Source organism: Mustela erminea, chromosome 16, assembly GCF_009829155.1.
Source record: "Mustela erminea isolate mMusErm1 chromosome 16, mMusErm1.Pri, whole genome shotgun sequence".
NCBI lineage: Eukaryota > Metazoa > Chordata > Mammalia > Carnivora > Mustelidae > Mustela > Mustela erminea.
The window spans coordinates 7,409,148-7,421,169 of record NC_045629.1 but is presented as its reverse complement, the minus strand read 5'-3'; the positions used below and the strand labels follow the sequence as shown (position 1 = coordinate 7,421,169).

Sequence of the window (12,022 nt, the reverse complement as noted above, 5' to 3'; positions counted from 1 at the left end):
AATAACATTTATATGGTGCCTTGCAGATGATTTATTACTTTTGGAATGATTAACTATGTTATAACTGTGTCCAAGAATTGGGGGAAATATCTTTATCATCACTAGTGGAAGCAAAATATTTCAGTGTCTAGAACAGTCTTTATTAGAACAGAGCTTCTTGGTATTAGATAAATACTTTAAAAGACCTTTTCTTTATCTTTCTGGTGCATTCTTCTTATCATCAAGTCTTTGGCTTTAAGTAGTTCTGGTTCAGTGTTTCTGCTTTCCAAGTCCTGCTACAAAGTGACTCTTCAGGGTGCTTAGGCCCCTTCTGGCTTTGCCTCTCAGAGTCTGGTCACTGCTTCTGCTAGGATCTGAATTGCACTGTCTCTTTTGCTGTGGGCAGACACTTATTCCATAGCTTTCTATCAGGATCAAATTACAGACTTCTTGTTTAAGGAATGAAACCTAGGATTATTTGGCATTCTGTTTGCTGTTTTGCTTAAATGTCACGTGATGGCACTAGATCTCTTTTTCTCTATTGTTAGTGTTTTCTCCCTCATAAAAAGAACCACAATTTCATAATTTTAATAGAAATAAACTTTCAAATGTCCAAATTAGTTGCAAGTTTGATATTTTGTTGACTTTATAGTGACATTTAAGAGCTTTTTCTTTTTTGGTAGTTTAAGCATTCTCTTTGGGTTGCAGGTGGCCTCATGCCTGGCAATTAGTAGATACTAAATAAAATCAGTTTGAATAAAACTAAATAAAAATTTCCTTTCAGAAATTCATTACTACTTTTCTCTTGTACATTCAACCTTTGGCTTTCTACCTTAACTTTTCTTCAGTCATTTTTATATATCATTTAGACATTATATAACATGTGAAGTTCTGATTGTCATTATAACTTGCTAGGATTGCTGTTGATAATCTAAGTTCTGTGTAGAATCTTCTCATTACTAGACACCTATTTTAAAAGCTTTGCCACAAAATATATTGTAGATGGTTCAGTTTAAGATGGTCCTCTTCCTTGAAAAACTATTCAGTAAGTAAATTCTGAGACTTGGAAATTTGTACCAGCTTCACTTACGAAATTTAGTGGAGCTTAGTATTCAGTTTATTATTGTTCCATTTTTAATTAAGTTGTCTGGAAGACTGTAATATTTAGAATATTTTGTGTCATCCCCATGCTTTTTATTAGTTGATGATACTCCATTAAGTAGGATTAGGAAATAAAAATAATAAAATTTGCTTAGCTCCCTTTCATAAGCTGATAAATTAGGATAAAATTAAAAACAAAACTAAGTAATAAGTTATTTATTTCGTAATAGAAACTGCGTGGTAGCGGTGTCGCTGTTGAAACAGGAACAGTCTCTTCAAGTGATGTAAGTATATTCCTTCTTAATTCACTGGACTCCTAACACCATGAATATAAGTTATTTTGAGTCATTTAAAATTTTAAAGATGTTTACTAGTTCCCCAAATGTAAATCCATATTAACCTTCAGTTAGGTTAATAGCATTGTAAAAACTCTATATTTATGTATAAATAAATATTTATGGTCTGTTGGTAGACAGGAGACTTGCTCTTCCCTGTTGCTCTTCTTTTCAGGTCCCTTTATCTTAGACCTGAGAATCAAGGCAAGAGTCTGAATTCAGATGTACAGCTGGAGTGAGAAATCATAAAGTTACTTACTCTCTTCATGCTTTCATTGTTTGATAACCTGTCCAACATCTGCTTAACAGATATGTGAACAGTGTGTCAAGGAGTTGGAAACATTTCAGTTTCCTGATGGGATAAAGCTCATTACTTGCACAGTGTTGTTCAAGGCTTTATGTGGGGTATGTGTTGGGCAGAACCCCTACCTTCCCTTTTTTTTGGCCTAACTCTCCCCACATTTTTGTAGAGCCCAAAGGGTAAAGGTTAAAATTAATCACGTCTCCCCAAGTTTCCTTCTTGGTTGGACTTATCTTCCCCATTTGGGAGCAGTTTATCTTTGTTATATTTTGAATACTTCAAGAACTGGCAATAAGTTTGGACAAGTAAGGGTTGGCATGATTAGAGCTAATTGAGAATAAGAGAGGGAAAAAAGAAGGAAATGTAGGTGAGGTGCATCTATCTTCGTTAGTGGGAAATATCTCTGGGAAACTGGAAGGCATCTTCAGAGGGTGGTGTCTCCCACCCGCCTGTGGTAGACCTAAATAAAGCTGTGTAGGAGCCATTTCATATCCATATTAATTGACAGTACTTCTGTAATCAGCATGGAATATATCTGTTTGTGTGCTCTGACACTGGAGGTGACAGCAGAACCCATTTTCAAAGCCAAAAGCAGGGCTTCTCTTGGGGCAGGTATTGAAGGACTTGACAAATAGTGTGTTAGGCCAGAAAGTGGCTGTTAACCTTCTGAAGAGGAATCAGAACAAGGTGTAGAACTACATGAACAATCTTGGGGTCAGAGTGGGGTAAGGAGGTGATAGGTTGGAAGTCTAGATATTCAGTCATAAGCACATGTTTAAATTGAGAATCTTTTATTTCATGACTTGAGTTTTTACGGGTTTGAAATTCTGAAAAATAATTTAATTCATGTTTTGGAGTTATTGATAAATTTTTAAAAAGGTATTTAAAGAATTATGTATCTTATAAATTTGAGTGATTAACGTGCTTGTAAATTATTAAAGCTTACATAATGAGTAATGTTCTTTTCTGAAAAACATGAACATGATGTTCTTTTCTGTCCAGTGTATTTGAAAAATAAAACTAATTAATTGAATTGGCATACATTAGTCAAAGTGGTTTACCTGGTAGACTCCTACACATACATCCCAAGCAGAAATAGCATCAGAGGTAATAGTAGGTAAGGAAAAGATGACCTTCGATTTTTGACCTTCTTCCCTTTCATACCCTTCAAACTTTAAACATGCTGGCTCGTCCGGAAGGTTCTTACTTTTTCCGATGGCTATCTCCTTGGAAAGCAGACTTTGATAAGTTGAGCGTAACGTGGTAGCTTCTGCTCTGATATGATTTAATAGGGGAATCTGAATTGGTAACTAATATTGAGCTCTTATTATGTGCTCGGCACAGTTTTATTCATTTACATTTACATCTCCTTGAAATATTCATACTTCCTTTCTTGACTTAGGTCTTACTGTAAGCCGCATTGTATAGATGTGAGCAGTGAGGCTGCGCAGAATGGCAATACCAGTTTTTGTGAAGTCATTCAATTAATGAGTGGCAAAAACCCCAAAGGAAGGAATTGTTTGCCAAGAGAATTCCTTTTGAGGCAAAAGAAGTTGCAGTTGGGCCTTTAGGCATTATCCAAGTTGCATAGCCTGCTCAGACATGTAAAAATATTGGTATTATATTTTAAAAATCGCTTTCAGTTTTCTAAGAGCATAGAAAAGCAGTTTGGGGGACGCCTGGGTGGCTCAGTGGGTTAAGCCTCTGCCTTCGGCTCAGGTCATGATCTCAGGGTCCTGGGATCAAGCCCCACATAGGGCTCTCTGCTCAGCAGGGAGCCTGCTTCCTCCTCTCTCTCTGCCTGCCTCTCTGCCTACTTGTGATCTCTCTCTGTCAAATAAATAAATAAAATCTTAAAAAAAAGAAAAGAAAAGAAAAGAAAAGCAGTTTGGGAAGTTGCATTTCATGATATTGCCACTTGATGTCAGTGTAAAACAGACACAAGTTTTATACTGCAAAATGTGAAATAAGAATCATTCAACAGTCTTACCTTTAAAATGGTCACGGAAGCATCATTGTAAGTTATGAGTGGATCATTAAAAACGTTTTTATTTAAGTGATGTTATATAAGTAGACTTTCATTAGCAGGCATTATGTTGTCTTTGCTTGGAGATGAAAATAATAAATGATACCAAATCTTAACATACTTGCCTTAAGCTGCTCAGTTCTTTCTTGTCTAATGTGAGTATTCAAGTCCTCTGAGAAAGCTGCACAGCTGGGAACATTGATTAGTGCTGATCCTCTGATAAGAAGATGAATATGGTGATCTCTCAGAGGCTTTGCAGCATTTAGAAAGAATCTGGGAATTTCTTGTTTGTTTCTTTTCTTTTTCTTCTGTCCAGCTTCACTTAAACTTGTGTAGGAAGAACCAAGGTGATTCCCCATTTGACTGTGTCCTGATCTCTGGCTGTTTTGTTGTGGATACAGTTTGGCATTAGTTACTACTAGATAAACATCGTTTCATTGATAGTAAGTAAAGTTGATGAAGTTGCCAGGTTCTCATTATTTCTTCTTGCATTTTAATGTTCTGGAGCAGTTCTGTCCGTCAGGACTTTCCATGATGTTGGAACTTTCCATTATGGTAGCCACTGTGTGGCTATTGAGGACTTGGAAAGGTGGCAAGTGAGGAAATAAATTTTCAATTTTGTTTAGTTTTTTTAAATCAAAATATATGTCATGCACCATAAAATCCATTCATTTGCAGTTCACTAGGTTTTAGTATACTTACAGAGTTGTGCAGCTCTTATCACAATCTAATTTTATAACATTTTTAACACCTCAGAAAGACAACCCTGTACACATTAATAGTTATTCCTCATTCCTGCTCCCCACTCCCAGCTGGCAACCACTGGTCCCCTGTCTCTCTTTCTCTTTCTGTCTCTTCTGGCCATTTCATAAAAGTAAAGCACATGGAGTGTGGTGGTTCTCTATGACTGGCTTTTCTTTTTTTAAAATTTTTAATTAACATGTAATGTATTATTAGCCCCAGGGGTACAGGTCTGTGGATCACCAGGTTTACACACTTCACAGCACTCACATACGCTCCCCAGTGTCCATAACCCAGCCACCTTCTCCCTACCCCCCTCCCCCAGCAACCCTCATTTTGTTTTGTGAGATTAAGAGTCTCTTATGGTTTGTCTCCCTCTTGATCCCATCTTGTTTCATTTTTTTTTTCCTACCCCCTAAGCCCCCCATGTTGCTTCTCAAATTCTTCATATCAGGGAGGTCTTATGATAATTGTCTTTTTCTGATTAACTTACTTCACTCAGTATAATTCCCTCTAGTTCCATCCACTTGGTTGCAAAAGGCCAGATTTCATTTCTTTTGATGGCTGCATAGTATTCCATTGTGTATATATACCACATCTTCTTTATCCATTCATCTGTTGATGGACATCTAGGTTCTTTCCATAGTTTGGCTGTTGTGGACATTGCTGCTATAAACATTCGGGTGCACATGCCCCTCCGGATCACTAGTTTGTATCTTTAGGGTAAATACCCAGTAGTGTGATTGCTGTCATAGCGTAGCTCTATTTTCAACTTTTTGAGGAACCTCCGTGCTGTTTTCCAGAGTGGTTGCACCAGCTTGCATTCCCACCAACAGTGTAGGAGGGTTCTCTGTTCTCCGCATCCTTGCCAGCAGCATCTGTCATTTCCTGACTTTGACTGTCTTCTTTCACTTAGCATAATGTCTTTAGGATTTGTGCATGTTTTAGCACATAATAGCATTTTAGAATGAGAGAAATGATAGATTTGGCTTTTGGCCAAATTTCTTAAATTGTTTTCTGCGGCAGTTCTAATATCCTCGTTAATATGAAGATGGTTTTACTGTTTTGACTTTGTTTTTAATTTAATGCTGCACTGATGGCAGCACTTTTCAGTCTTCCAGAAGAGTTAGAGTACTTTAATGATTTAGTTCTTTACTACTTCGTTGTTAACTACATTGAAAGTGATGCCCAAGTAGCAGAAATAAGTGGGCTGTGTCAGGAATTCATACAGCTCAGGCCTGTTACTTAACTGTGATCTGCTCTGGCTGGTGAACTATGAATTCTGTGAGGACTCAAAGTAATTCACAATCAGTTAGGCGTCTGTGTAAGTTTCAGGAGCATTGTTATTAACCTAAAGCAGTTCCTGGAGGATTTTCATTTTTAATGGCCTTTTATCTTCTTCCCACAAAATTAATGCATTTTAAATATTGGGGATCATTAAAATAAATGCACAGAATGAACATTAAGGAAGGAAGACAAGAATCTGAGTTTTTTCTGATCAGATTTTTTGGGAGGACTGTCTGGAGGTATATTCTGGCAATACAAAAGAAATTTAAGTGATAAGGTATTTCAGTATAAGATTTTCTTTTACAAATCATTGCCAAAGCACAGCACTGATAATAACAATAAATAATCTAATATGGTGCATTAGATGTGTTCTTTGAAGTTGTATACAAAGCAATAATTTATAAAGTAAGTATTATTTTCTTAAGTTCATAATTTTTCTGTATAGTAAAGAATCTTGTTACATGACTGAGCCAATTAGGTTGAAAGCATCGCTTGAAGGAGATTTAGATATTTGTAAATTAATAATGAAATTACTTTCTTTTTAGTAAAACAAGCATAAGACTAAATTATCTTAATTTAGACATTAACTTAATCTTAGTATTTTGTGAGTATTGACTAGATCTATTTGAGTGAGCCAACTTCAAGAGAATTCTTGAACTCATATATGTATTTTAGTTCCTGCATACGAGGTAATAATAATATACCTTGTGATTTTTTGTGCTTTGTAGAACTGATTAGAATTCAGATTTGAGGAGATTTTCTCCCTTTAATTTGTTGGGGCTGGTATTTCTCTTTATTGATGATAGAACAGTTTTGAAGATTTTAAGTGATTTGCGAAAGATAATTTGGCAAAACTCCTGATAGGCAAAGCCTCTTCTCTTTTCCCTTCCTTCCTTTGTCTTTTTGCTTTTTCTTTTCTTTTTTGTTTTTTTTTAAAAATTTTTTTAATTTAGTTTTTTTATTATGTTCAGTTACCACTGTGTTGTGTTTTTATAATTATGTCTTAACTCACCCAGAGTAAAATGCTCAGATTTTAACTGTTCAGCTAAATGAATTTACATGCCCTGTGTCCTCCTGCTCAATACCTCCCTTTGACTAAACTCTCACCAAGGTTATTGTTTTCATGGTATCTATTACCAGTGATTAGTTTTGCCTAATCTTGAGCTCCATTGTAGTGGGATCATATACAGTATGCTCTTATGTATCTGAATTCTCTTGCCAGTATTGTACTAGTGAGATTCATTCATGTTGCATTTAACAGAAATTCATTCTTTTTATTGCCATAGTAATAATAATCCATTAAACGAATATTCTCTATTCTGTTATTAGTGGATATTTTGGGTTACTTCTAGTATTTGGCTATTATGAATAATCCTGCTATGAACATTCTTGTACCTGTCTTTGGATAGCTGTGATCACTGTAATCACTTGTGTCTGGAGCACTTAATTCTAGAGTGGAATTGCTGGGTTGTGAGGTATATGTAAATTTAGTAGATACTACAATCAGTGTTCTCAATCAATTTACATGTCCCTCAACAAACTATGGAGAATTTCAGTTGTTCCAGTCCCAACTGACACTTACATTGTTTTGTGTTATTTTTTTCTGTCTTGTGTTATTTTTTAAAGTGAATCTGTAATAGAATTAAGAATGACACACAAATATGCTCACACTCACTTTTTAGTTCTACAAGAAGAGATTTGTACAATATTCATGAAACATTAAATACTTTTGGGGCTGTTAAAATCAGCAGTCCTCCATTTCACATAAACCTGGCTTCTGGAATCTATTTTAGTCACATATGTGTTTGAAAAGTTCAGCTTGGTGCTTCACCAATTCCACTGTACTGTGCATTTTTACTCTGTGGGACAGGTGCTTTTTATGTAAAGCTGAACTTTTCAAGCAGACATGTTATTTCAAGTGCCCACGATTCCAAAATTTAAATGAATATTTGCTCTTTCTCATTTAGTTTGTACTTAAATCACAGCATTATGAAGGTGAATATTGAAAATAATGTCTATAAATGTTTTTATAACATTAGTTTTATTTTGGTACAATATCACTGTTTTTTATGTTTATCTTTTGTTGCCTGCCTGCTTTCTGATTCCTTAAATTACTTTGTAATTCTGCAGAATATGGATCTCTGAGATCATATTTGCCACAAAGGGGAATTTTACCAGTTGCTGTTTTTCCTGTGATGTGATTATTCCACCATAAAGTAGGAGAGTTTGCATTTCAGCAACACTGGAAGATTTCTCTTAAATGTGTTGAGAAATAAAAATAGTTTTTCTGTACCAGTGAGTTTTGCTGCAGTGAGAGGTCATCTTGTGGCCAGTTCTCAGCCTAGGATGTCTGGTACAGCACAGAGAACTCTGGCTAAACCATGAAGAGAGTGGATTCCTAGGACTAGTCGAAGATTAACTCACTCTTTTAATTTCAGCAAATTACATCTCCTTTTTAAGGCTCATCTGAAAAATTGGGTATCATAATATTTCCCTTTTATTTTTAATAATTTTTCATTAATTTTTAATTTTAATTCCCTTTTATTTATAATTTTTTTTTATTTTATTTTTTTATTTTTTATTTTTTTCAATAAGCATTTTTTTTTATTTCCAGCATAACAGTATTCATTATTTTTGCACCACACCCCGTGCTCCATGCAATCCGTGCCCTCTATAATACCCACCACCTGGTACCCCAACCTCCCAACCCCCGTCCCTTCAAAACCCTCAGATTGTTTTTCAGAGTCCATAGTCTCTCATGGTTCACCTCCCCTTCCAATTTCCCCCAACTCCCTTCTCCACTCTAAGTCCCCATGTCCTCCATGCTATTTGTTATGCTCCACAAATAAGTGAAACCATATGATAATTGACTCTCTCTGCTGGACTTACTTCACTCAGCATAATCTCTTCCAGTCCCGTCCATGTTGCTACAAAAGTTGGGTATTCATCCTTTCTGATGGAGGCATAATACTCTATCCCCAGGGGTACAGGTCTGTGAATCACCAGGTTTACACACTTCACAGCACTCACCAAAGTACATACCCTCCCCAATGTCCATAATCCCACCCCCTTCTCCCAAACCCCCTCCCCCCAGCAACCCTCAGTTTGTTTTGTAAGATTAAAAGTCACTTATGGTTTGTCTCCCTCCCAATCCCATCTTGTTTCATTTATTCTTCTCCTACCCACTTAAGCCCCCATGTTGCATCACCACTTCCTCATATCAGGGAGATCATATGATAGTTGTCTTTTTCTGCTTGACTTATTTCGCTAAGCATGATACGCTCTAGTTCCATCCATGTTGTCACAAATGGCAAGATTTCATTTCTTTTGATGGCTGCATAGTATTCCATTGTGTATATATACCACATCTTCTTGATCCATTCATCTGTTGATGGACATCTAGGTTCTTTCCATAGTTTGGCTATTGTGGACATTGCTGCTATAAACATTCGGGTGCATGTGCCCCTTTGGATCACTACGTTTGTATCCTTAGGGTAAATACCCAATAGTGCAATTGCTGGGTCATAGGGCAGTTCTATTTTCAACATTTTGAGGAACCTCCATGCTGTTTTCCAGAGTGGCTGCTGCACCAGCTTGCATTCCCACCAACAGTGTAGGAGGGTTCCCCTTTCTCCGCATCCTCGCCAGCATCTGTCATTTCCTGACTTGTTGATTTTAGCCATTCTGACTGGTGTGAGGTGATATCTCATTGTGGTTTTGATTTGTATTTCCCTGATGCCGAGTGATATGGAGCACTTTTTCATGTGTCTGTTGGCCATCTGGATGTCTTCTTTGCAGAAATGTCTGTTCATGTCCTCTGCCCATTTCTTGATTGGATTATTTGTTCTTTGGGTGTTGAGTTTGCTAAGTTCTTTATAGATTCTGGACACTAGTCCTTTATCTGATATGTCATTTGCAAATATCTATTCCCATTCTGTCAGTTGTCTTTTGATTTTGTTAACTGTTTCCTTTGCTGTGCAAAAGCTTTTGATCTTGATGAAATCCCAATAGTTCATTTTTGCCCTTGCTTCCCTTGCCTTTTGCGTTGTTCCTAGGAAGATGTTGCTGCGGCAGAGGTCAAAGAGGTTGCTGCCTGTGTTCTCCTCAAGGATTTTGATGGATTCCTTTCTCACATTGAGGTCCTTCATCCATTTTGAGTCTATTTTTGTGTGTGGTGTAAGGAAATGGTCCAATTTCATTTTTCTGCATGTGGCTGTCCAATTTTCCCAGCACCATTTATTGAAGAGGCTGTCTTTTTTCCATTGGACATTCTTTCCTGCTTTGTCGAAGATTAGTTGACCATAGAGTTGAGAGTCTATTTCTGGGCTCTCTATTCTGTTCCATTGATCTATGTGTCTGTTTTTGTGCCAGTACCATGCTGTCTTGATGACGACAGCTTTGTAATAGAGCTTGAAGTCCGGAATTGTGATGCCACCAACGTTGGCGTTCTTTTTCAATATCCCTTTGGCTATTCGAGGTCTTTTCTGGTTCCATATAAATTTTAGCATTATTTGTTCCATTTCTTTGAAAAAGATGGATGGTACTTTGATAGGAATTGCATTAAATGTGTAGATTACTTTAGGTAGCATAGACATTTTCACAATATTTATTCTTCCAATCCAGGAGCATGGAACATTTTTCCATTTCTTTGTGTCTTCCTCAATTTCTTTCATGAGTACTTTATAGTTTTCTGAGTATAGATTCTGTGTCTCTTTGGTTAGGTTTATTCCTAGGTATCTTATGGTTTTGGGTGCAATTGTAAATGGGATGGACTCCTTAATTTCTCTTTCTTCTGTCTTGCTGTTGGTGTAGAGAAATGCAACTGATTTCTGTGCATTGATTTTATATCCTGACACTTTACTGAATTCCTGTATAAGTTCTAGCAGTTTTGGAGTGGAGTCTTTTGGGTTTTCCACATATAGTATCATATCATCTGCGAAGAGTGATAATTTGACTTCTTCTTTGCCGATTTGGATGCCTTTAATTTCCTTTTGTTGTCTGATTGCTGAGGCTAGGACCTCTAGTACTATGTTGAATAGCAGTGGTGATAATGGACATCCCTGCCGTGTTCCTGACCTTAGCGGAAAAGCTTTCAGTTTTTCTCCATTGAGAATGATATTTGCGGTGGGTTTTTCATAGATGGCTTTGATGATATTGAGGTATGTGCCCTCTATCCCAACACTTTGAAGAGTTTTGATCAGGAAGGGATGCTGTACTTTGTCAAATGCTTTTTCAGCATCTATTGAGAGTATCATATGGTTCTTGTTCTTTCTTTTATTAATGTGTTGTATCACATTGACTGATTTGCGGATGTTGAACCAACCTTGCAGCCCTGGAATAAATCCCACTTGGTCGTGGTGAATAATCTTTTTAATGTACTGTTGAATCCTATTGGCTAGTATTTTGTTGAGTATTTTCGCATCTGTGTTCATCAAGGATATCGGTCTATAGCTCTCTTTTTTGGTGGGATCCTTGTCTGGTTTTAGGATCAAGGTGATGCTGGCCTCATAAAATGAGTTTGGAAGTTTTCCTTCCATTTCTATTTTTTGGAACAGTTTCAGGAGAATAGGAATTAGTTCTTCTTTAAATGTTTGGTAGAATTCCCCCGGGAAGCCGTCTGGCCCCTGGGCTTTTGTTTGTTTGGAGATTTTTAATGACTGTTTCAATCTCCTTACTGGTTATGGGTCTGTTCAGGCTTTCTATTTCTTCCTGGTTCAGTTGTGGTAGTTTATATGTTTCTAGGAATGCATCCATTTCTTCCAGATTGTCAAATTTATTGGCGTAGAGTTGCTCATAGTATGTTCTTATAATAGTTTGTATTTCTTTGGTGTTAGTTGTGATCTCTCCTCTTTCACTCATGATTTTATTTATTTGGGTCCTTTCTCTTTTCTTTTTGATAAGTCGGGCCAGGGGTTTATCAATTTTATTAATTCTTTCAAAGAACCAGCTCCTAGTTTCGTTGATTTGTTCTATTGTTTTTTTGGTTTCTATTTCATTGATTTCTGCTCTGATCTTTATGATTTCTCTTCTCCTGCTGGGCTTAGGGTTTCTTTCTTGTTCTTTCTCCAGCTCCTTTAGGTGTAGGGTTAGGTTGTGTACCTGAGACCTTTCTTGTTTCTTGGGAAAGGCTTGTACCGCTATATATTTTCCTCTCAGGACTGCCTTTGTTGTGTCCCACAGATTTTGAACCGTTGTATTTTCATTATCATTTGTTTCCATGATTTTTTTCAATTCTTCTTTAATTTCCCGGTT

The 12,022-nt window shown here is 36.7% G+C and overlaps 1 protein-coding gene across 3 annotated transcripts in view; it reads left to right on the top strand.

Moving 5' to 3' along the window:
* The window catches only part of ATP6V1H (ATPase H+ transporting V1 subunit H), a 149,160-nt gene that overhangs the window by 26,099 nt on the left and 111,039 nt on the right, over positions 1-12,022 (top strand). For 2 of the 3 annotated variants that reach the window (XM_032316051.1, XM_032316052.1), the window contains one exon: positions 1,311-1,364. The exons of the other annotated variant lie outside the window; for it this stretch is intronic. In XM_032316051.1, the coding sequence (XP_032171942.1) occupies positions 1,311-1,364 (54 nt within the window). The remainder of the gene's footprint in view (positions 1-1,310; positions 1,365-12,022) is intronic. 3 annotated transcript variants of the gene reach the window in all.